At 51.1% G+C, this 25,969-nt stretch overlaps 1 protein-coding gene across 1 annotated transcript in view; it reads right to left on the reverse strand.

The window, feature by feature from the left end:
• Window positions 1-25,969, reverse strand: part of LOC142475622 (collagen alpha-1(V) chain-like) — a gene marked incomplete at its 3' end in the record, with an annotated part of 90,725 nt that overhangs the window by 23,837 nt on the left and 40,919 nt on the right. The window contains exons 2-7 of the mRNA XM_075581392.1: window positions 9,305-9,472; window positions 9,008-9,218; window positions 7,647-7,809; window positions 5,922-6,053; window positions 1,416-1,625; window positions 137-286 (exon numbers count right to left, since the gene is read on the reverse strand). Coding sequence (XP_075437507.1) covers window positions 137-286; window positions 1,416-1,625; window positions 5,922-6,053; window positions 7,647-7,809; window positions 9,008-9,218; window positions 9,305-9,472 — 1,034 coding nt within the window. The remainder of the gene's footprint in view (window positions 1-136; window positions 287-1,415; window positions 1,626-5,921; window positions 6,054-7,646; window positions 7,810-9,007; window positions 9,219-9,304; window positions 9,473-25,969) is intronic.

The raw sequence follows: 25,969 nt of genomic DNA on the forward strand, positions 1-25,969 counted from the left end.
TAAAAAAAAACGTTAAATATTTTTTAAGGGCGCTATAACTCTATCTCTACCAGCCAATCAGAATGCAGGATGCCTGGTGCCGCGGAACCTACAGTAAGTGACATCATGATGGCATGGGGGAGAAGCTGGTGGTTACCTCTGGGGTGGGTGGAACTTCCTGTGTGACCTCTTTCTCCCATACCCCATAAGCCTCCTCCTCCTCCTGGGGGGGTGATGTATAATCAGGATACTGTTCCGGCAAGGTTGGGTCAGGGGTCATGGCAGGGTCAGAGGCCGGGGCAGGGTCCTTAGTGACCAGAGGAGGGGTGGAGGTTGTGGGGGAGAGAGGCCAGAGTGAGGCCAAGTGTGGAGGGAGGGTATTCAAATTATAATGAGAGGGGGGAGAGGTAGAGGAGGAAAGGGAGGGGGATGTGGAAGAAAAGGAGAGGAAGAGGGGAAAGAAGAGAGTGATGTGGAAGACAACAAGAGGGGGGAGAAAGAGAGAATAAGAGAGAGGGAGACAGGGGTGAGAGAAAGAAGGGGGAGAGACGAGAGAGAACATTCCAAGCGTTAGTGTGTTATAATTTGCATCCCTCCTCACGCTGGAGGAGAGAGCTCTTTGCTCCATTGCAGATTCACATTAGATGGTCACAATTGCCCCCCACAGGCAGAAAGGGAGAGAAGGGGGCAGATAATGAATCCAGGGTGAATCGTCCCATGCAATGACCTCATTAACCCAATCCGTGAATGGATGGATAGATGGAGAGCGGGAGGCATGTTCATTCATTCACTGTAACACTTGTAGTTACACAGAGAGCAAAACAAGCTGGAGCCTCTGAAGAAACAGAACGCCAGTGGGAGCCAGGAGAGGTCACAGGTGTGTGTAATACCCCCCGAAACTGCCCCGGGCTGACTGTGCTGAGCCATTTCTCTATCATAGTATCTAGCTGTCTATCTATCCAGCAGTCAAACTATCTGTGTATCTATTATCTATACTGTATACATTTCTGTGTATCCTTGTGTATCGATCCATACATCATCGATATATCGATCTCTGTGCCTATCTCTGTATCTATTTTTCTATTTTTCATATCTATTATACATTCATTTGAAGTTGATGTGGAATTATAATTGGGGGGAGGGGAGGTAACGTGATGAATTTTCGGGAGGGCACCTATAAGCCGTTCTGTTTCTGGTCATTGCTCTCTTGTTTTGCAGGGACGCTGATGAATGAAGCACAGAGGAGGAGGGCGTGGAGCAGGACATCTACGCTGGGTGAAACTCAGACACTCGGCTCCTGTGTGGTTGCTAATCTCCACTCTCACTGAGAGGGGTCACAGGATTTCGGGAGGGATGTGGGGAAGGGGGGACATGTCACATATATGCCAGATCTCTCTCCTGGGATCTGCATATTGTGTTTTTTTTTTTTCCTCTACCTGCTGGTAACCATTTCCCACGTTCCTCCTCTTGGCGCCTGCGAAGTTTTTCGTGGGCTTTGCTTTGCCTACTGAATTTTTCACTGGGGCGTTGCGTTTGGCGGGGGCCTTGCCCGCTATGCCATTTTTCGCCTTGCCGTTACTCTTGGCGGGTGGAGGCACCTTGGGCTTCGGCTTGGCCGGCTCCTTGCGGCTTTTTGCCCTGGTTTTCTGCCGGGGACCAGGAGTAGGGGGCAGGAAGGGGGGTACAGGAGTTTTGGGGCAGGCAGCAATAATGATGTATGCGTAGGAGGTGGCACGCAGACAATAATGGGAGTGGAGAAAGAGAGAGAGAGAGAAACACAGTTATGAATAAAACACGATGGACAAGCAACTTTCACAGGATGCAGAAACAAGACGATGCCCAGCAGGGAAAAATGGGGGTAACACTATTTGCCCTCCTACCCTTCTCTCTGAAGGACTGGAATCCCATTGCTAAAATGATTGTCAAAATAAAGTAAAGTATCTCCATGTTCACAATATAAATGATCAAATCTCTGCAGGTTACAGATTTGGGGGGAAATGACATGTTATCCAGGAAAAGGAAGAGTTTGAGTCCTGTGCTCTGTTCTTTAGGCTTACATTCCCCTGCCCTCTGGCAGTAGTACTTCCTGAAGGTCACGGTGACATCATTAACACATGACTGGAAGTAACAAACTAATATGCGAATAAGGACACCAATACCAACAGAGGAAATACAACTGCAAATGGAAAAAGAAAAGGAGACAAACACACATAGTAACAGGAAGTACAGCTGCAAGGGGAAGAGAAGAACAGGAAACCCACAATGACAGAGGAAGTACAGCTGCAAAGGGAAGTGAAGAACAGGAAACACACATAGTAACAGGAAGTACAGCTGCAAAGGGAAGTGAAGAACAGGAAACACACATAGTAACAGGAAGTACAGCTGCAAAGGGAAGAGAAGAACAGGAAACACACATAGTAACAGGAAGTACAGCTGCAAGGGGAAGAGAAGAACAGGAAATACACATAGTAACAGGAAGTACAGCTGCAAAGGGAAGAGAAGAACAGGAAACACACATAGTAACAGGAAGTACAGCTGCAAGGGGAAGAGAAGAACAGGAAATACACATAGTAACAGGAAGTACAGCTGCAAAGGGAAGAGAATAACAGGAAACACACAGAACGACACAGGAAGTACAGCTGCAAAGTGAAGAGCAGAGCTGGAAACACAAACACAAACAATGACAGAGGAATACAGCTGCAAAGGGAAGAGAAGAACAGGAAACACACAGAACGACAGAGGAAGTACAGCTGCAAAGTGAGGAGCAGAGCTGGAAACACACAATGACATAAAGAACAATGAAAGAAGTCCATCTCCAAAGGAAAGATAAGGAGGCGTGTAAACACAAAGAACTACAGAACTTTCTAGACAGGTATCAGCTCACACGTTGAACTCCGTGTTTTTCTTTGTTTTCCCAACATCTGAGAATTTTAGCCCAAAATATGTGGCAGAATAATTGTAACCCCCTCCCCCGCCGCCCGTCTCTCCGCGCTGGGCAGTGCCGAGTTCACATTGACAGACACCGGATGGAATGAGATGGAGTGAGACACGACGCCCAGGAAGGACAGACCGACACGTCCGGTGGTTACCTGCTCGGCCGCGCCTCCCTCGGGCGCGCTTGCATTGGGTGTGACCGGCGTCCCTTCCTCTTTATTGTCATAATAATCCGGGTACTCGTAATACTCCATCTCTTCCTGTGCATACTACAAGCGGCAGGAAGGGGATGGGGGCGGGGGGGGGAATAAGCAGGGGGGAGGAGAGAGGGCTGTTACACTGAATCGTTAAGAGATTGTGGATTGTTGAGAGAAATAGGCGTAAATTCCGTGAGCTCCTGTCTTCTCGCCCTTATCTCTCGTCTCTCTCTCTCGACTAGTCACCCTTAGTCGGACCTGAAGAAGACACTACATCTCTTTATAAGTTTGTAAGCTCTTCGAAGCAGAATCGTTGCCTGCATTAGAAATGTACAGGGTGAGGATGTTGTTACGTTTGTGTGTTCTAAAGTACGCGGTTTATAAAGATATATTATTACCGCTTCATTAGCGCAAATAAGACCCAATTATCTTTAATTGGATCTGCTCGTAACGCACCAATTCTGGCATCGGAATACAAATTTGTAATGCGTATTCCCGCTTACCAAACTACAGTTAAAATCCCTCTATTAGTTTTGGGCAACACACACATTCTAAAACCAGATTATCCGACTCCTCACCCACAAGTTTCTTCGCAGAAAACAGAAGCTCGCTTTTGTTTGGAAACGCCTCGGTAAGATTGCCTGGGGGGGGGCAGATCTTACTCAATCTCTTAACATGCTAAGCATACTGGGGCAGACCTGAGGGAGAGGCTGCGGGGAGGGGTGCAGAGGGAGAGGGGGGAGGGTAAAAGCAGTAATGCTAATTAGTTCCTAATTAGTGACTAGTACAGATTTGGGTGGGTAGCAGAATTAATACTTGGGGCACCGGGAATTTGCAATAGGTAATGGGTCGCCTCTACGAAAGTAGAGGGGTGAGGGACTGGCGTTGCGCCCTGGTCTTATGGGATTGCGACTAGAATTTGTCCCAAAGATGAGAGGCCGGAGATACGATCGGTGTTTGACTCCCAGCTTCCAATCCAACGGGGAGGAGAATAATCATGGAGCGATGAGTCTTACAATGGGAAATTACTAATACCCAATGGAGGTGCAATTCTGACTCCACACAGTAATGCAATAACGTGGGGAAATGATTCAACGTGCCATTACCACCGGGAGTGAAATAACGTGGACCGGGGGTTAGGTGTGTGCCTTGCCCTCTGGGCTGATTTCAGGGGTAATGGGCATTTTGCGCTTTGCCTGGAGGCGCCACCAGCGCAGTGACGCAGAGGGACACATGGTTCCTAGGGCGACTGTCACCTCCTTTTTATGTAATAAGAGGTCGTCATGTACAGGTAATTCCTTATTGTCCCAGCTCTTATTTCCATAAATCGCATGCAAAGAGACATCTTCTTATCCCACAATAGGTCCAGCACCAATGGCCCTACTAACTTTTAGAAATCCTGCGTTTGAGACATTCTCTTATTCTATAACAGGTTATTACATACGTAAGATGCCCTCTTATCCCAGTACCAATAACCCTATAACTTATAGGAATCCCGTGAGGCGTCTGCTTCTATTATCAGAGGGAAGTGCCGCTGACCCTATTAACTTAAAGGAATCCCTTCCCTGAAAATCCCACAGGTCCCATAAGGGGGAAGTACCAGAAGTGGCACCTACAAATTAACTAACAGGAAACTGTATTAACAAACAGGAAACTGTGATAACTAACAGGAAACTGTGATAACTAACAGGAAACTGTGATAACTAACTGGAAACTGTGTTAACTAACAGGAAACTGTGATAACTAACAGGAAGCTCTGATAACTAACAGGAAACTGTGATAACTAACAGGAAACTCTGATAACTAACAGGAAACTCTGTTAACTAACAGGAAACTGTGATAACTAACAGGAAACTGTGATAACTAACAGGAAACTGTGATAACTAACAGGAAACTCTGATAACTAACAGGAAACTCTGATAACTAACAGGAAACTGTGATAACTAACAGGAAACTGTGATAACCAACAGGAAACTCTGATAACTAACAGGAAACTCTGATAACTAACAGGAAACTCTGATAACCAACAGGAAACTCTGATAACCAACAGGAAACTCTGATAACCAACAGGAAACTCTGATAACCAACAGGGAACTGTGATAACTAACAGGAAACTGTGATAACTAACAGGAAACTCTGATAACTAACAGGAAACTCTGATAACTAACAGGAAACTCTGATAACTAACAGGAAACGCTGATAACTAACAGGAAACTGTGATAACTAACAGGAAACTGTGATAACTAACAGGAAACTGTGATAACTAACAGGAAACTCTGATAACTAACAGGAAACTCTGATAACTAACAGGAAACGCTGATAACTAACAGGAAACTCTGATAACTAACAGGAAACTGTGATAACTAACAGGAAACTCTGATAACTAACAGGAAACTCTGATAACTAACAGGAAACGCTGATAACTAACAGGAAACTCTGATAACTAACAGGAAACTCTGATAACTAACAGGATTTCTGTGGATTCCATTTCCATTCAGCACCAACTTCCTTCCTACAAATGAAATGAAAGGCAAAATGCTTCCGTTTCACAGTATGATGTGACCCGGTTCCCCTTCTCCCGTAGATTTGGGTCAACGGAAGATTTTGAAAAGCTGAGGGGGCGGGGACAGAGTATCCATGACAACATTCTGAGCCAATCAGGCCCCTCCATTCCTGGGGAGAGCCATGAGTGAGGCCACTTCCTGTGCTGAGATAAGAGGGTTTGCTATCTCTGTGGTCTGACTGGCTGGTACTAGGGTATTAGAGGGTTCCTGTTGCCCCCCCCCCCCCCAGAGTTGCCACCACACTTACATCTTGCCTGGCGTTGGGGTCTTGTGCTTGGGGTGCGTTGAGGAGGGCAGAGTCACAATCCGGGCTGTAATTTTCACAGTAATCATACGCGGCCTGAGCATTGGATGCTATGAGAAGCTGTTGAATATCACCCTGGGGAAGAGCAGTTTCGAGTTAAGTGACAGGAAGTGACATCACGATGAAAGCAACACGCTATGACATCATCAGTTCCCAATTGAAGATCTCTCTGTAACATTTAGTGACACCCCCCATTCTGAACACAAGGACACACCTTCAATTACAACCGAACACCCCCAAATAATAACAATTACGTGGGCGCAACCAGTCCCCAGAATCCTTTGCGATCTCCCTCTAATATACAATGAAACCATGACGTCCCTAGTACTTCCTAAAGCCACCCTAAGGGGTAATGTAATGAAAGCTCCCTCTAGTGGTGATACAAAGTAATGACAGGGTCTACCTCTGTTGGGGAAATGTTAGTGACATCTCCCTCTAGTGGCGGTATAAAATAATGACAGGAGGTCCCTCTGGTGGGGAAATAAAGTAGTAACTGGAGGTCCCTATCAAAGGGATGTAATGAAAGCTCCCTCTACTGGTGATATAAAGCAATGACAGGATCTCCCTCTGTTGGTGGTATGTGGTAATGATTGCGCCCTCTGGTGCTGATAATTATAAGGTAATGGCAGCTTCCTCTGCTGCTGGTACAAGGTAATGACAGGAGCTCCCTCTGCTGGTGTTGTAAGGTAATGTCAGCTCCCTTTGGTGGTGTTGTAAGGTAATGACAGCTCCTGTTAGTGGAGGTATCATATAATGACAGCTCCCTCTGGTGGTGTTGTAAGGTAATGACAGCTCTCTCTGGTGGTGTTGTAAGGTAATGACAACTCCCTCTGGTGGTGTTGTAAGGTAATGACAGCTACTGTTAGTGGAGGTATCATATAATGACAGCTCCCTCTGGTGGTGTTGTAAGGTAATGACAGCTCCCTCTGGTGGTGTTGTAAGGTAATGACAGCTCCTGTTAGTGGAGGTATCATATAATGACAGCTCCCTCTGGTGGTGTTGTAAGGTAATGACAGCTCCCTCTGGTGGTGTTGTAAGGTAATGACAGCTCCCTCTGGTGGTGTTGTAAGGTAATGACAGCTCCTGTTAGTGGAGGTATCATATAATGACAGCTCCCTCTGGTGGTGTTGTAAGGTAATTACAGCTCCCTCTGGTGGTGTTGTAAGGAAATGACAGCTCCCTCTGGTGGTGTTGTAAGGTAATGACAGCTCCTTTTAGTGGAGGTTTCATATAATGACAGCTCCCTCTGATTCTGATATAAACTAATTACAATTCCCTCGGATAGTGATGTAAGGTTATGACAGCTCCCTCTGGTATTGGTATGTGGTAATAATAATAATAATAACAGCATGTTCTTGTATAGCGCTGCTAGTTTTACGTAGCGCTTTACAGAGACATTTTGCAGGCACAGGTCCCTCTGGTGGTTGTATAAGGTAATGACAGGAGTTCCCTCTGGTGGTTGTATAAGGTAATGACAGGCGCTCCCTCTGGTGGTTGTAGAAGGTAATGACAGGAGCTCCCTCTTGTGGTTGTATAAGATAATGACAGGAGCTCCCTCTTGTGGTTATATAAGGAAATGACAGGTGCTCCCTCTGGTGCTTATATAAGGTAATGACAGGAGCTCCCTCTGGTGGTTATAAAAGGTAGTGCCAGGAGACTGCATCTCACCTCGAAAGATTCATCATCCAGAAGTCGAGTCCCAAACACTGTGATCCCTTTAGTATCCACGCTCGGCTTGTTTCCACGGGGGAGCGGCTTTGTTATCTTCTTCTTACAGTCCAGTATAAGGGTCACTGACTTCTTCTGTACACTCAGGGCAATGCGGTGCCACCTAGGGAGAGGGACGGAGGAGAGAAAGGGGGGAGATGGAGTTAGAGAGGGGGAGGGAGGAGAGCGAGTTAGAGAGGGAGGAGAGAGAGTTAGAGAGGGAGAGAGAGAGGAAAGATTGTTAGAGAGATAGGGGGAGTTAGAGAGAGGGAGAGAATAGAGAGTTAGAGAGGGAGGAGAGGGAGGGAGGAGAGGGAGTTAGAGAGGGAGGAGAGAGAGTTAGAGAGGGAGAGGGAGAGAGGGAGGAAAGAGAGAGCGGCACAGGAGAGTGAGAGGGAGAGCGGTTGAAAGAGAGAGCGGTACAGGAGAGGGAGAGAGCGGATGAAAGAGAGAGCGGTACAGGAGAGAGAGAGGGAGAGCGGATGAAAGATAGAGTGGTACAGGAGAGGGAGAGAGGAATGAGAGAGAGAGCGGTACAGGAGAGGGAGAGAGCGGTTGAAAGAGAGAGCGGTACAGGAGAGAGAGAGGGAGAGCGGATGAAAGAGAGAGCGGTACAGGAGAGGGAGAGAGCGGATGAAAGAGAGAGCAGTACAGGAGAGGGAGAGAGAGGAATGAGAGAGAGCGCAGTACAGGAGAGGGAGAGAGAGGAATGAGAGAGAGCGCAGTACAGGAGAGGGAGAGAGAGGAATGAGAGGGAGAGCGGTACAGGAGAGGGAGAGAGAGGAATGAGAGAGAGCGCAGTACAGGAGAGGGAGAGAGAGGAATGAGAGAGAGCGCAGTACAGGAGAGGGAGAGAGAGGAATGAGAGGGAGAGCGGTACAGGAGAGGGAGAGAGAGGAATGAGAGGGAGAGTGGTACAGGAGAGGGAGAGAGAGGAATGAGAGAGAGCGCAGTACAGGAGGGGGAGAGAGAGGAATGAGAGGGAGAGCGGTACAGGAGAGGGAGAGAGAGGAATGAGAGGGAGAGCGGTACAGGAGAGGGAGAGAGAGGAATGAGAGGGAGAGCGGTACAGGAGAGAGAGAGAGAGGAATGAGAGAGAGCGCAGTACAGGAGAGGGACAAAGAGGAATGAGAGGGAGCGCGGTACAGGAGAGGGAGAGAGGAATGAGAGGGAGCGCGGTACAGGAGAGGGAGAGAGGAATGAGAGGGAGCGCGGTACAGGAGAGGGAGAGAGGAATGAGAGGGAGCGCGGTACAGGAGAGGGAGAGAGGAATGAGAGGGAGCGCGGTACAGGAGAGTGCTATCCCGGCTGTATATACTGACTTCCCGTCGGCGAGGTTGACTTCTCTGAATATGGGGTAATCCTCGGGGGCCGGCTTCCCGCTCTGATCCTCGTACAGGAAGATGGGCGAGCTTCCCACTTCCACGCCGAGCTGCTGCACGCCCTGCGCGCTATACACGGACAGCAGGAAGGCCTGCGTGCCGACCTTAGCCCGCACCAGCGCCATGACTGAGAAATCCTCCGGGAATTTACCTGCGCAAGAGGGGAAGAAGCGTCAGCTCTGCAGGCGAGTCTCTCCCCCTCCCCCCCCCCCCCCACCGTGGTCTCCGTGGGAGTACCTGGGAAAAGCTGCCGCGTGGGAGCGCTGATCTGGGCTTGTTTGGATATCCTGAAAGCCACGTCGGCGCCAGTGCTGGATCGTCGGGCTGGGCACAGGCCCGGGGTCTTTCTCACGCCTTCAGGCTGCGTGTGTAGCTGGAGAGCTCTCAGTACATCCACGGGGTCAGCTAGGGGGAGAGGAAGAGGGTGAGAGAGAGAAGGGAAAGGGAGGGGAGGCATGGAGAAAGGGAGAGGGGGAGGAAGAGGGTGAGAGAGAGAAGGGAAAGGGAGGGGAGGCATGGAGAAGGGAAAGGGGGGAGGAAGGGAGAGGGGGGAGGAAGAGGGTGAGAGAGAGAAGGGAAAGGGAGGGGAGGCATGGAGAAGGGAAAGGGGGAGGAAGGGAGAGGGGGGAGGAAGAGGGTGAGAGAGAGAAGGGAAAGGGAGGGGAGGCATGGAGAAAGGGAGAGGGGGAGGAAGAGGGTGAGAGAGAGAAGGGAAAGGGAGGGGAGGCATGGAGAAGGGAAAGGGGGGAGGAAGGGAGAGGGGGGAGGAAGAGGGTGAGAGAGAGAAGGGAAAGGGAGGGGAGGCATGGAGAAGGGAAAGGGGGGAGGAAGGGAGAGGGGGGAGGAAGAGGGTGAGAGAGAGAAGGGAAAGGGAGGGGAGGCATGGAGAAAGGGAGAGGGGGAGGAAGAGGGGGAGAGAGAGAAGGGAAAGGGAGGGGAGGCATGGAGAAGGGAAAGGGGGGAGGAAGGGAGAGGGGGGAGGAAGAGGGTGAGAGAGAGAAGGGAAAGGGAGGGGAGGCATGGAGAAGGGAAAGGGGGGAGGAAGGGAGAGGGGGGAGGAAGAGGGTGAGAGAGAGAAGGGAAAGAGAGGGGGGGCATGGAGAAAGGGAGAGGGGGAGGAAGAGGGTGAGAGAGAGAAGGGAAAGGGAGGGGAGGCATGGAGAAGGGGGCAGGGGGAGGAAGGGAGAGGGGGGAGGAAGAGGGTGAGAGAGAGAAGGGAAAGGGAGGGGAGGCATGGAGAAGGGAAAGGGGGGAGGAAGGGAGAGGGGGGAGGAAGAGGGTGAGAGAGAGAAGGGAAAGGGAGGGGAGGCATGGAGAAAGGGAGAGGGGGAGGAAGAGGGTGAGAGAGAGAAGGGAAAGGGAGGGGAGGCATGGAGAAGGGGGCGGGGGGAGGAAGGGAGAGGGGGGAGGAAGAGGGTGAGAGAGAGAAGGGAAAGGGAGGGGAGGCATGGAGAAGGGAAAGGGGGGAGGAAGGGAGAGGGGGGAGGAAGAGGGTGAGAGAGAGAAGGGAAAGGGAGGGGAGGCATGGAGAAAGGGAGAGGGGGAGGAAGAGGGTGAGAGAGAGAAGGGAAAGGGAGGGGAGGCATGGAGAAGGGAAAGGGGGGAGGAAGGGAGAGGGGGGAGGAAGAGGGTGAGAGAGAGAAGGGAAAGGAGGGGAGGCATGGAGAAGGGAAAGGGGGGAGGAAGGGAGAGGGGGGAGGAAGAGGGTGAGAGAGAGAAGGGAAAGGGAGGGGAGGCATGGAGAAAGGGAGAGGGGGAGGAAGAGGGGGAGAGAGAGAAGGGAAAGGGAGGGGAGGCATGGAGAAGGGAAAGGGGGGAGGAAGGGAGAGGGGGGAGGAAGAGGGTGAGAGAGAGAAGGGAAAGGGAGGGGAGGCATGGAGAAGGGAAAGGGGGGAGGAAGGGAGAGGGGGGAGGAAGAGGGTGAGAGAGAGAAGGGAAAGGGAGGGGGGGCATGGAGAAAGGGAGAGGGGGAGGAAGAGGGTGAGAGAGAGAAGGGAAAGGGAGGGGAGGCATGGAGAAGGGGGCAGGGGGAGGAAGGGAGAGGGGGGAGGAAGAGGGTGAGAGAGAGAAGGGAAAGGGAGGGGAGGCATGGAGAAGGGAAAGGGGGGAGGAAGGGAGAGGGGGGAGGAAGAGGGTGAGAGAGAGAAGGGAAAGGGAGGGGAGGCATGGAGAAAGGGAGAGGGGGAGGAAGAGGGTGAGAGAGAGAAGGGAAAGGGAGGGGAGGCATGGAGAAGGGGGCGGGGGGAGGAAGGGAGAGGGGGGAGGAAGAGGGTGAGAGAGAGAAGGGAAAGGGAGGGGAGGCATGGAGAAGGGAAAGGGGGGGAGGAAGGGAGAGGGGGGAGGAAGAGGGTGAGAGAGAGAAGGGAAAGGGAGGGGAGGCATGGAGAAAGGGAGAGGGGGAGGAAGAGGGTGAGAGAGAGAAGGGAAAGGGAGGGGAGGCATGGAGAAAGGGAGAGGGGGGGAAGAGGGTGAGAGAGAGAAGGGAAAGGGAGGGGAGGCATGGAGAAGGGAAAGGGGGGAGGAAGGGAGAGGGGGAGGAAGAGGGTGAGAGAGAGAAGGGAAAGGGAGGGGAGACATGGAGAAAGGGAGAGGGGGAGGAAGAGGGGGAGAGAGAGAAGGGAAAGGGAGGGGAGGCATGGAGGAAGGGGGAGGGGTGGGGAGGAAGAGGGGACATGGGGTGAGGAATGGGAGAGAGAGAAGGGGGAAAGGGAGGAGGGGCATGGAGAAAGGGAGAGGGGGGTGAAGGGAGAGGGGGGGAGGAAGAGGGTGAGAGAGAGAAGGGAAGGGAGAAGAGGCATGGAGAAAGGGAGTGGGGGAGGAAGGGAGAGGGGACATGGGGTGAGGAATGGGAGAGAGAGAAGGGGGAAAGGGAGGAGGGGCATGGAGAAAGGGAGAGGGGGATGAAGGGAGAGGGGGAGGAAGAGGGTGAGAGAGAGAAGGGAAAGGGAGAAGAGGCATGGAGAAAGGGAGAGGGGGAGGAAGGGAGAGGGGACATGGGGTGAGGAATGGGAGAGAGAGAAGGGGGAAAGGGAGGAGGGGCATGGAGAAAGGGAGAGGGGGGATGAAGGGAGAGGGGGGGAGGAAGAGGGTGAGAGAGAGAAGGGAAAGGGAGAAGAGGCATGGAGAAAGGGAGAGGGGGAGGAAGGGAGAGGGGACATGGGGTGAGGAATGGGAGAGAGAGAAGGGGGAAAGGGAGGAGAGGCATGGAGAAAAGAGAGGGGGTGGGGAGAGAGAGAGGAAGAGAGGGGAAAGAGAGGAAGAGGGTAAACAGTGTGAGAGGGGAAAGAGAGGGAGAGGGGAAAGAGAGGAGAGGGAGAGGGGATTGAGCGGGGATGGAGAGGGAGAGAGGATTCAGCGGGGATGGAGAGGGGATGGAGAGGGAGAGGATTCAGCGGGGATGGAGAGGGAGAGGATTCAGCGGGGATGGAGAGGGAGAGGGGATACAGCGGGGATGGAGAGGAGAGGGAGAGAGGATTCAGTGGGGATGGAGAGAGGATGGAGAGGGAGAGAGGATTCAGTGGGGATGGAGAGGGAGAGGGGGATTGAGCGGGGATGGAGAGGGAGAGAGGATACAGCGGGGATGGAGAGGGAGAGAGGATACAGCGGGGATGGAGAGGGAGAGAGGATACAGCGGGGATGGAGAGGGAGAGAGGATACAACGGGGAAGGAGAAGGAGTGAGGATACAGCGGGGATGGAGAGGGAGAGAGGATACAGCGGGGATGGAGAGGGAGAGAGGATACAGCGGGGATGGAGAGGGAGAGAGGATACAGCGGGGAGGAGAGGTAGAGAGGATACAGCGAGGATGGAGAGGGAGAGAGGATACAGCGGGGATGGAGAGGGAGAGAGGATACAGCGGGGAGGAGAGGTAGAGAGGATACAGCGAGGATGGAGAGGGAGAGAGGATACAGCGGGGATGGAGAGGGAGAGAGGATACAGCGGGGATGGAGAGGGAGAGAGGATACAGCGGGGATGGAGAGGGAGAGAGGATACAGCGGGGAGGAGAGGGAGAGAGGATACAGTGGGGATGGAGAGGGAGAGAGGATACAGCGGGGATGGAGAGGGAGAGAGGATACAGCGGGGATGGAGAGGGAGAGAGGATACAGCGGGGATGGAGAGGGAGAGAGGATACAGCGGGGATGGAGAGGGAGAGAGGATACAGCGGGGATGGAGAGGGAGAGAGGATACAGCGGGGATGGAGAGGGAGAGAGGATACAGCGGGGATGGAGAGGGAGAGAGGATACAGCGGGGATGGAGAGGGAGAGAGGATACAGCGGGGATGGAGAGGGAGAGAGGATACAGCGGGGAGGGAGAGGAGAGAGTAACAGACAGACTTGCTATACAAACTGACAATAAAATGAGAGGAAATCACAAGAAGTGACCGAGGTCACAACAGTCCCTTTAGTACGCGCTCATGGTGAAAATACAATATAGGGGATAAGATACCCACAGGGGAGACTGAAAGGTCCAGCTCAGTCCCCTGCCCATAATCAGCCTGTGCTGCTAGCAGCAAAAATAATACACGTTCAGTAATAATCGTCAGGAACAACGCCGAAATAACGGGATCAAAGTAACAATAGTGAGAGTAACAGCGGAATAACGTGATCAAAGTAACAATAGTGAGAGTAACAGCGGAATAGCGTGATCAAAGTAACAATAGTGAGAGTAACAGCGGAATAACGTGATCAAAGTAACAATAGTGAGAGTAACAGCGGAATAGTGTGATCAAAGTAACAATAGTGAGAGTAACAGCGGAATAGCGTGATCAAAGTAACAATAGTGAGAGTAACAGCGGAATAACGTGATCAAAGTAACAATAGTGAGAGTAACAGCGGAATAACGTGATCAAAGTAACAATAGTGAGAGTAACAGCGGAATAGCGTGATCAAAGTAACAATAGTGAGAGTAACTGCGGAATAACGTGATCAAAGTAACAATAGTGAGAGTAACAGCGGAATAACGTGATCAAAGTAACAATAGTGAGAGTAACAGCGGAATAACGTGATCAAAGTAACAATAGTGAGAGTAACAGCGGAATAGCGTGATCAAAGTAACAGTAGTGAGAGTAACAGCGGAATAACGTGATCAAAGTAACAATAGTGAGAGTAACAGCGGAATAACGTGATCAAAGTAACAATAGTGAGAGTAACAGCGGAATAACGTGATCAAAGTAACAATAGTGAGAGTAACAGCGGAATAACGTGATCAAAGTAACAATAGTGAGAGTAACAGCGGAATAACGTGATCAAAGTAACAATAGTGAGAGTAACAGCGGAATAACGTGATCAAAGTAACAATAGTGAGAGTAACAGCGGAATAGCGTGATCAAAGTAACAATAGTGAGAGTAACAGCGGAATAGCGTGATCAAAGTAACAATAGTGAGAGTAACAGTGGAATAACGTGATCAAAGTAACAATAGTGAGAGTAACAGCGGAATAACGTGATCAAAGTAACAATAGTGAGAGTAACAGCGGAATAACGTGATCAAAGTAACAATAGTGAGAGTAACAGCGGAATAACGTGATCAAAGTAACAATAGTGAGAGTAACAGCGGAATAGCGTGATCAAAGTAACAATAGTGAGAGTAACAGCGGAATAGCGTGATCAAAGTAACAATAGTGAGAGTAATAGCGGAATAACGTGATCAAAGTAACAGTAGTGAGAGTAACAGCGGAATAAACGAAGTCCCCCGGGCAGGGAACGGGTAACGGAAGAAGATAGTAGCAGGGAAAGGATCAATGCTATATTGTCACATGTGAACACACACTGTACACGCCACTAGTATACAGGTGTATACAGATGTGTGAAAAAGAAAGTGCAGCCTCTCTGAATTCCACGGTTTTACATATCAGGGAATAATAACGATCACCTGTTCCTGAGCCGGTCCTAAACCTGAGGACCAGAGGATTGTTACTATGTCTGGATCTGTAAAACCAGGGAATTCAGGGGGTGCACTTTCTTTTTCACACCACTGTGTGTACATATCGAGGTCACACCCCTGAATATTACTGAAGTCGTCCTGCGTGGAACCCAGAGCTGTAATGGTTGTACGCTGAAGCAAACAAGAAGAGCGTGTGTATAGTGTATAGTGTATAGTGTATAGTGTATAGTGTATAAGTCTATAGTGTATAGTGTATAGTGTATAGTGTATAGTGTATAGTGTATAGTGTATAAGTGTATAGTGTATAGTGTATAAGTGTATAGTGTATAGTGTACTTGTTGCCAATATAATAAATGTAGCACCAGTATGTATCAATATATCAATATATCAATGTAACAATATATCACTGTATCAATGTATTGCTGTATTACTGCATCAATGTAGCAATATATCAATGTATCGCTGCATCAATGTATTACTGCGTCAATGTATCTATGTATCACTGTATCACTGTATCAATGAATCAAGGTATCAATGCATCGCTGTATCAATGTATCACTGTATCACTGTATCACTGTATCACTGTATCACTGTATCACTGTATCACTGTATCACTGTATCACTGTATCAATGCATCGCTGTATCACTGTATCACTGTATCACTGTATCACTGTATCACTGTATCACTGTATCACTGTATCACTGTATCACTGTATCAATGCATCAATGCATCAATTTATCGCTGTATCGCTGTATAACTGCATCAATGTATCGCTGTATCAATGTATTACTGCATCAATGCATCAATATATCACTGCATCACTGCATCACTGCATCACTGCATCACTGCATCACTGCATCACTGCATCACTGCATCACCATCACTGCATCACCATCACTGCATCACCATCACTGCATCACCGCATCACCATCACTGCATCACTGCATCACTGCATCACTGCATCACCATCAATGCATCACCATCAATGCATCACCATCAATGCATCACCATCAATGCATCAACGCAACAACGCATCAACGCATCGCTGTATCAATGTATCAATGTATTACTGTATCGCTGCACCAATGCATCAATGTATCAATGTATCATTGTATCAATGTATTACTGCATCAATATATCACTGTATCAATGTATTACTACATCAATATATCAGTGTATCACTGTATCACTGCATCAATGTATCAATATATCAATATATCAGTGTATCAATGCATCAATGTATCATAGTGCGGAGACGCAGAGAGATGCAGAGCAGTGCGGAGACGCAGAGAGATGCAGAGCAGTGCGGAGACGCAGAGAGATGCAGAGCAATGCGGAGACGCAGAGAGATGCAGAGCAGTGCGGAGACGCAGAGAGATGCAGAGCAGTGCGGAGACGCAGGGAGATGCAGAGCAGTGCGGAGATGCAGAGAGATGCAGAGCAGTGCGGAGACGCAGAGAGATGCAGAGCAGTGGGGAGACGCAGAGAGATGCAGAGCAGTGCGGAGACGCAGAGAGATGCAGAGCAGTGCGATGCAGAGAGATGCAGAGCAGTGCGGAGATGCAGAGAAATGCAGAGCAGTGCGGAGATGCAGAGAGATGCAGAGCAGTGCGGAGATGCAGAGAGATGCAGAGCAGTGGGGAGACGCAGAGAGATGCAGAGCAGTGCGGAGACACAGGGAGATGCATAGCAGTGCGGAGACGCAGAGAGATGCAGAGCAGTGCGGAGATGCAGAGAGATGCAGAGCAGTGCAGAGATGCAGAGAGATGCAGAGCAGTGCGGAGATGCAGAGAGATACAGAGCAGTGCGGAGACGCAGGGAGATGCAGAGCAGTGCAGAGATGCAGAGAGATGCAGAGCAGTGCGGAGATGCAGAGAGATACAGAGCAGTGCGGAGATGCAGGGAGATGCAGAGCAGTGCGGAGACTCAGAGATGCAGAGCAGTGCGGAGATGCAGAGAGATGCAGAGCAGTGCGGAGATGCAGAGAGATGCAGAGCAGTGCGGAGATGCAGAGAGATACAGAGCAGTGCGGAGACGCAGGGAGATGCAGAGCAGTGCGGAGACGCAGGGAGATGCAGAGCAGTGCGGAGACTCAGAGATGCAGAGCAGTGCGGAGATGCAGAGAGATGCAGAGCAGTGCGGAGACGCAGGGAGATGCAGAGCAGTGCGGAGACGCAGGGAGATGCAGAGCAGTGCGGAGACTCAGAGATGCAGAGCAGTGCATTGACGCAGAGTGATGCAGAGCAGTGCGGAGACGCAGGGAGATGCAGAGCAGTGCGGAGACACAGGATGATGCAGAGCAGTGCGTAGATGCACAGCAGTGCGGAGATGCAGAGAAATGCAGAGCCGTGCGGAGACACAGAGAGATGCAGGGAGATGCAGAGCAGTGCGGAGATGCAGTGAGATGCAGAGCAGTGCGGAGATGCAGGGAGTTGCAGAGCAGTGCGAAGATGCAGGGAGTTGCAGAGCAGTGCGAAGATGCAGGGAGTTGCAGAGCAGTGCGAAGACGCAGGGAGTTGCAGAGCAGTGCGAAGACGCAGGGAGTTGCAGAGCAGTGCGAAGACGTAGGGAGTTGCAGAGCAGTGCAAAGACGCAGGGAGTTGCAGAGCAGTGCGAAGACGCAGGGAGTTGCAGAGCAGTGCGAAGACGTAGGGAGTTGCAGAGCAGTGCAAAGACGCAGGGAGTTGCAGAGCAGTGCGAAGATGCAGGGAGTTGCAGAGCAGTGCGAAGACGTAGGGAGTTGCAGAGCAGTGCGGAGATGCAGGTGTCTGGAAGCCGCAGAACTTAGGGAATGGAAACTGGCAGCTGTAAATATTTCACAGTTAAGTTGCCAGAAGCTTCTGCTATATCCATCTGCCAGAGCTCCCTATACAGCTATATATACAGCTATATATATATATATATATATATATATATACATACACACCCACCGTATACACGCCTGTATATATCTATCCATCTGCCAGAGCTCTCTATACAGCGCTCTCTCTATACAGCGCTCTCTCTCTATACAGCGCTCTCTCTCTATACAGCGCTCTCTCTCTATACAGCGCTCTCTCTCTATACAGCGCTCTCTCTCTATACAGCGCTCGCTCTCTATACAGCGCTCGCTCTCTATACAGCGCTCGCTCTCTATACAGCGCTCGCTCTCTCTCTCTCTCTCTCTCTCTCTCTCTCTCTCTCTCTCTCTTTCTCTCACTCTCTCTCCACACCCACCGTATACACGCCTGTATATATCTACCCATCTCCCAGAGCTCCCTATACACCCACCGTATACACACTTGTATATATCTACCCATCTCCCAGAGCTCCCTATACACCCCCCGTATACACGCCTGTATATATCTACCCATCTCCCAGAGCTCCCTATACACCCCCCGTATACACGCCTGTATATATCTACCCATCTGCCAGAGCTCCCTATACACCCACCGTATACACACTTGTATATATCTACCCATCTCCCAGAGCTCCCTATACACCCCCCGTATACACGCCTGTATATATCTACCCATCTCCCAGAGCTCCCTATACACCCCCCGTATACACGCCTGTATATATCTACCCATCTGCCAGAGCTCCCTATACACCCACCGTATACACACCTGTATATATCTACCCATCTCCCAGAGCTCCCTATACACCCCCCGTATACACGCCTGTATATATCTACCTATCTGCCAGAGCTCCCTATACAACCACCGTATACACGCCTGTATATATCTACCCATCTGCCAGAGCTCCCTATACACCCACCGTATACACGCCTGTATATATCTAATCAGCTGCTCCCCTTACATAGCCCTCAGTCTCATATTTTTTTGCTGGAGCAGGGGCCGCTGGCCAATCAGAGTGCAGATCGTGACGCTGCAGCCAAACGGAGGACGAGGGCACGTCCGGTTGCACCAATCACAGGAGGGGGCCGGCCTAAGGACTCTGGACTGCCTCTCGGGGAAGGGGCTGCAGGCAGGCGGGAAATTTGAACTGGCCAATGGGAATCATGCCTACCGGGCTCAGACCCAGCAATGGTTCCCCTGGCCAGTCCCATACCCCCAGCCGAGGCACCTCATTATCTGGGGGAGCAAAGGCTCTGCACCGCCGAGAAGCAGTATCCGGACCGGAGTCACCGCCCTTCCCCACTCACCATAGTCCCGGTACTCAAGCCGCTCCCAAGCTCTGTCCACGACCCGGCATTTCTCTGTATGCAGCCGAGCTAAGTGAATTACTGGGTCTGCATACAGGGAAATGCAAGCAACACACAGACAACGCTGGCTTTGCTAACTGCGTGGGGAAATATACTAACACAGGGAATAAAGTGCGTTTATACAGTCCCCGTTCCTGAGACACACCATTTCCCCCCTTCCAGATATCACACACTGATAAAGCTCTGTTCTGGAAGAGGTTACACAGAATACATTACATACCCAGGCCAAAATAAGCCTCACAGAGGCGGCCATTACACACCCTACCGTCACAGGGCATTCCAGAGGTGTGGGGCAGTCAGTGAGAAATGTTTAAGGCGGGAGAGGGCGTTAGATACAAAGGGGGTAGAAAGAAGACATCCTTGAGAAGAACGCAAGAGTCGGGATGGTGCATAGCGAGAAATTAGGGCTGAGATGTAAGGAGGGGCAGAGGGGGGTATAGTGAGGTATTAGGGTGAGATGTAAGGAGGGGCAGAAGAGTGTAAAGCTTTAAAAGTGAGGAGAAGAATGGAGTGTGAGATGCGGGATTTGATCGGAAGCCAGGAGAGGGATTTCAGGAGGGGAGATGCTGAGTCAGATCTAGGAAAGAGCAGAGTGATTCTGGCAGCAGCGTTTAGGATAGATTGTAGGGGAGACAGGTGAGAGGCAGGAAGGCCGGACAGCAGGAGGTTACAGTAATCAAGACGGGAGAGAATGAGGGCCTGAGTCAGAGTTTTAGCAGTCGAGCAACAGAGGAAAGGGCGTATCTTTGTTATATGCCCCTGTATACAGTATATCTATCCATCTCCCAAAGAACTGAATACATCCCTTTAAATACCCATCTTTATCCCAGAGACCCATATACACCCCTGTAGATACCTATCCATCAACCAAAGACCGTATACACCCCTGTATATACCAATCCATCTCCCAGAGACCCATATACACCCCTGTATATAACTATCCATCACCTAGAGAACCATATACACCCCTGAATATACAATAAACACACAGAATACTGCATGCACGCCAGAAAATAACTGGTACCCAAAAGCTAGCGTATGTACTGTGACTGTAAGGGGGTAACCAGGCTCTCAAATAAAGGTTTAAGCCTGTTTGGTTACCCCTGATCCGTAATAAGGGTTCAAGAAGAGTCAGCTCTTGAGCCCAGTTCTGTGTAACGCATAAAATGTGATGTGCGGTACTAAAGTATTTGATGTGTTTTCACCTTTCCAGGAGTGCCAGCCGCAGGGAGTGCCAGCCGCAGGGAGTGCCACGCAGGGAGTGCCAGCCGCAGGGAGTGCCAGCCGCAGGGAGTGCCAGCCGCAGGGAGTGCCAGCCGCAGGGAGTGCCAGCCGCAGGGAGTGCCAGCCGCAGGGAGTGCCACGCAGGGAGTGCCAGCCGCAGGGAGTGCCAGCCGCAGGGAGTGCCAGCCGCAGGGAGTGCCAGCCGCAGGGAGTGCCAGCCACAGGGAGTGCCAGCCGCAGGGTGTGCCAGCCGCAGGGAGTGCCAGCCGCAGGGAGTGCCAGCCGCAGGGAGTGCCAGCCGCACGGAGTGCCAGCCGCAAGGAGTGCCAACCGCAGGGAGTGCCAGCCCAAGGGAGTGCCAGCCCCAGGGAGTGCCAGCCCCAGGGAGTGCCAGCCGCAGGGAGTGCTGGGGTATGACTTTCAAGGGGAGGGGGGTGGTTTGCGGACAAAGTGTTCTCAGAATTTGCCTATGTAGCTGGGGTCAAGAGTTGCTGGATACCCCAAAAATGTACCCTGGATACATGTAGGCACATTGTCCCAGCAATATCTTCCTTTGAAAACACTTTCGCGACTCACCACGAGGGGTATCCTGCTTCAGCACAGACCAGAAAGATAAAAGGGGCATAGGGATGTGAGGTGTCCCTGAAACAGTCAACGGGTCCCTAGGTTAATGGGGATACCCAGTAAATGCCCAGGCACACCCAGAACCTATACAGGGGTTTCATGGGTTGGTTCCCTGCTTCAGCAGAGCCCAGAAAAGTAAAAGGAGCATAAGGATGTGAGGTATCCCTGGAACAGTCAAGGGGTCCCTAGGTTAATGGGGGGCACCCAGTAAATGCCCAGGTTACCCAGACCCGGTATAGCGGTTCTGATGTGCTCCAACCATACACATAAGGTTGTGAGGGGGTTCTTAGAATCCGTACTAAGTCTATGCAATAGTGTGCGGGGAATATGGCTGGTGAAAAATAATGTGCCGCTTTTTATTCTATTGCCCATACCAGAAAGACTTAGGTTTTTAAATTGTATATTTTATTAACAAAGTGTGTTAAACATGTGTATGCTTTGTGCACGGTAAATGAGCTGGGACTTTCAGAACCAATGTTCTGACAGGCCACTGGGGGTTGGTGCCAGTATGTCTGACAGGACACTGGAGATGAAAGCCACAGAGGATGTCTGAGGTGTCAAGACCATGTGGGCAGGAGGGAAGAGCTCAATAACCCACGTCCTGAGATCAATGGAAGTTTTGCAACAAAAAAGAGGGGTGATAACCGCCACCTCCCCAAGCACCCAATTCCCTGCACACGGTGTGATAGCAGATAATTATGGGGCTCAGGGGTCCCAAATATAACATACTAGGTAGTCATTATGCATCAATCACATACAGCACCTTCCTCCAATCATTGTGGAAGGACAGACACTGCTAAAAGCCATATAATGGCTAGAAAATAATACATTGTTTAATGGAGAAATAGTGAGACGACGACGCAATGTGTGTATTAATATACAGTGTACAAATAAGAATGAATGCGAGTTAAAACCAGCGATGATAAGGTATCAATGAGCCATTAAACACTCAATTGTGTAGAGTAACAGATAGTAAGACTCAGAGTACTCAAACTCGCCCGTCATGCTGTGATTTTGGCGCGAAATGGGAGAGCTTGTATGGGTATATATAGGCTGTTACAGGGGGATTGAACTACTCCTTGATAAAGTACCAGTGTGGTACGAAACGCGTAGGAGGGTACTTACCTCCGTTTTTTTAATATAGACCAATAAAGAGTTGGAGCGTTTTTTCATTTTGATTTCTACTGAGCTATCTCTCACCTGTATACAGAGAGAGGCACAGAGACTGCGCTATCACTCACCTGTATACACAGAGAGGCGCAGAGACTGCGCTGTCTCTCACCTGTATACACAGAGAGGCGCAGAGACTGCGCTGTCTCTCACCTGTATACAGAGAGAGGCACAGAGACTGCGCTATCACTCACCTGTATACACAGAGAGGCACAGAGACTGCGCTATCACTCACCTGTATACACAGAGAGGCGCAGAGACTGCGCTATCACTCACCTGTATACACAGAGAGGCGCAGAGACTGCGCTATCTCTCTCACCTGTATACACAGAGAGGTGCAGAGACTGCGCTATCACTCACCTGTATACACAGAGAGGCGCAGAGACTGCGCTGTCTCTCACCTGTATACACAGAGAGGCGCAGAGACTGCGCTCTCTCTCACCTGTATACACAGAGAGGTGCAGAGACGGAGCTATCTCTCACCTGTATACACAGAGAGGTGCAGAGACTGCGCTCTCTCTCTCACCTGTATACATAGAGAGGTGCAGAGACGGAGCTCTCTCACCTGTATACACAGAGAGGCGCAGAGACTGAGCTATCTCTCACCTGTATACACAGAGAGGCGCAGAGACTGCGCTCCCTCTCACCTGTATACACAGAGAGGTGCAGAGACTGCGCTGTCACTCACCTGTATACACAGAGAGGTGCAGAGACTGATCTCTCTCACCTGTATACACAGAGAGGTGCAGAGTCTGCGCTCTCTCTCACCTGTATACACAGAGATGCGCAGAGACTGCGCTGTCTCTCACCTGTATACACAGAGAGGCGCAGACACTGTGCTCTCTCTCCTGTATATACAGAGAGGTGCAGAGACTGAGCTATCTCTCACCTGTATACACAGAGAGATGCAGAGACTGCACTCTCTCACCTTATACACAGAGAGGTGCAGAGACTGCACTCTCTCTCACCTGTATACACAGAGAGGTGTAGAGACTGCGCTCTCTCTCACCTGTATACACAGAGAGGTGCAGAGACTGTGCTATCTCTCACCTGTATACACAGAGAGGCGCAGACACTGTGCTCTCTCTCCTGTATATACAGAGATAGGAGTGAGTAGGTGGAGAGAGAGAGAAAGAGGGAGGAGGGAGAGAGACAAGGGGAGAGAGTGAAAGAGGGAAAAGGAGAGAGGAGGTAGAGAAGGGGAGATAGAGAAGAAGGGAGAAGGAGGGAGAGAGAGGGAGAGAGAGAGAGAGAGAGAGAGAGAGAGAGAGAGAGAGAGAGAGAGAGAGATGAGAAGAGAAGAGACTGAAAAGACAGATGTAGGGATGAGAGAAGGAGCAGAGGAGAGATGGGGGAGACAGAAGAGAGGGGGACAGGAGAGAGGGAGAGAGGGAGGGAGAGAGGGAGAGAGGGAGGGAGGGAGGGAGGGAGAGAGGGAGGGAGGGAGTGAGGGAGAGAGGGAGAGAGGGAGAGAGGGAGAGAGGGAGAGAGTTGATGTAAATGTCAGACTCCTGGTAACACGAGTCTTATTATTCTGTCTGCAGGATTTCCACCAGGAGCCAGAAAGGAAAATCTCATTACCAGCAGCATACCTCAATCCAGGAGGGACCAGGGAGAGGGGGGAAGGAGAGAGGGGGAGAGGGGGGAAGAGAGAGAGGGAGTGAGGGGAGAGCGGAAGAGGGGCAGAGAGGAAGAGAAGGGGAGAGAGAGGAACAGAAGGGGAGAAAGACAGAGAAGGGGAGAGAGGAAGAGAGAGAGAGGGGGGAAGAGGGAGAAAAGGGGGAGAGAAAGAGAGGGGTAGAGGAAGAGAGGGGGAGAGGAAGAGAGAGAGGAGAGACCAGTGAGAGGGGGGAATGAGGAGATAGGGGAAGAGAGAGGAGGGACCAGTGAGAGGGGGAGAGGGGATGAGAGGGGATGAGAGGGACAGAGAGGAAGAAAAGGGGAGAGAATAAGAGAAGGAGAAAGGAGGGACCAGTGAGAAGGGGAGAGGGGGCGAGAGAGAGGGGGAGAGGGGAGAACAGGCGGAGAGGGGAGCAGGGGGAGAGGGGAGCAGGGGGGGTGATTGGGAAGAGGAAGAGAGGGTGGAGGAAGTAAGAGACCAGTCAGAGGGGGAAGGGGAAGGGGAAGGGGGAGAGGCATGGCAGAGAGCGAGAGAGAGAGCGAGAGCGAGAGCGAGAGCGAGAGAGAGAGAGAGAGAGAGAGAGAGAGAAGATGATGATAGGAAGAGAGGGGGAGAGAGAGGGAGGGAAAAGAGAGGGAGTGGCCGAGGGGAAAGTGGGTGAACGAGGGGGAGAGAGGGATAAAGAGGAAGGGAGAGAAAAGAGAGGGAGCGAGAGGAGTGGGAGAGAGAGCAGGGAAAAGGGGACAGGAGGAGGGGGTGTGAGGGGATGAGAGTGGGGGAGTGGAGGAGGGGACAGAGAGGAAGAGAGGAGGGAGGGGGAGGGAGAAGGGATGGTGAGGGGAAAGACAGGGAGAAGCAGAGGGGAAAGTGGGGGAAAGGGAGGGGAGGAGGTGGTGAGAGGAGGGAGAGAGTGAAGGATAGAGGGGAGTGAGGGGGACAGAGGGAGAGGGATAGAGAGGAGAGAGGGGAAAGAGTGGAGAGGGAAGGGAATGAGAGGGGGGTAAGCAGGGGGATATGAGGAGAGAGGGAGAGAGGGGTGCGAAGGAGAGAGTGGGAAAGAGTGAGGAAGAGATGGAGCGAGAGAAGAAAGGGAGAAATAGACGGGGTAAAAGAGAGGAAGGGGAGAGAAGAAAGAGAGAGCGAGAGTAGCGGAGAGGGAGAGAAGAAAGAGAAAGAAAGATTGAGAGAACGAGACTGAGGGAGAGGGCGAGGGGGAGGGAGAGAGGGAGGGAGAGGGGGAGGGAGAGGTGACAGACTCCCTGTCCTAAAGATAAATGTTATAATTGTTATAACTGTTATTATGACCCCAGACAGACAGACAGACAGACAGACAGAGAGACAGAGAGGTCCCTGTCATTGTATAAGACTGACCCGTGTGTGCGGTCAGAGGTTATTCCCATCATTAAACACACAGCCCACCCACACTGACCCCTCCTTATTACACAGCTGTCTCCCCTTAACAGCAGAGTGTGTGTGTGTGTGTGTGTGTGTGTGTGTGTGTGTGTGTGTGTGTGTGTGTGTGTGTGTGTGTGTGTGTGTGTGTGTGTGTGTGTGTGTGTGTGTGTGTGTGTGTGTGTGTGTGTGTGTGTGTGTGTGTGTGTGTGTGTGTGTGTGTGTGTGTGTAACTAAGTACACCCTTACTGCTTCCGTAGGAATTAAGATGCTAAGTAGCAGACAGGTGCTGCTAATCAAATGCCCTGATTAATTGATCATCAGCAAGTGTGACCACCTCTATAAAAGCCGCAGTTTTAGCAGTTTGCTGGTCTGGAGCATTCAGGTGTTAACACAATGCCAAGGAGGAAAGACATCAGCAATGATCTTAGAGAAGCAATTGTTGCTACCCATCAATCTGGGAAGGGTTATAAGGCCATTTCCAAACAATTTAAAGTCCATCATTCTACAGTGAGAAAGATTTGTCTGGGGTGCTGGAGAATTGCCTGGGGGGGCGGGAGATTTGCCTGGGGTGCTGGAGAATTGCCTGGGGGGGCGGGAGATTTGCCTGGGGTGCGGGAGATTTGTCTGGGGTGCGGGAGATTTGCCTGGGGGGCGGGAGATTTGCCTGGGGTGCGGGAGATTTGCCTGGGGGGCAGGAGATTTGCCTGGGGTGCGGGAGATTTGCCTGGGGGGCAGGAGATTTGCCTGGGGGGCAGGAGATTTGCCTGGGGGGGCGGGAGATTT

Source organism: Ascaphus truei, unplaced genomic scaffold (genome assembly GCF_040206685.1).
Source record: "Ascaphus truei isolate aAscTru1 unplaced genomic scaffold, aAscTru1.hap1 HAP1_SCAFFOLD_1291, whole genome shotgun sequence".
NCBI lineage: Eukaryota > Metazoa > Chordata > Amphibia > Anura > Ascaphidae > Ascaphus > Ascaphus truei.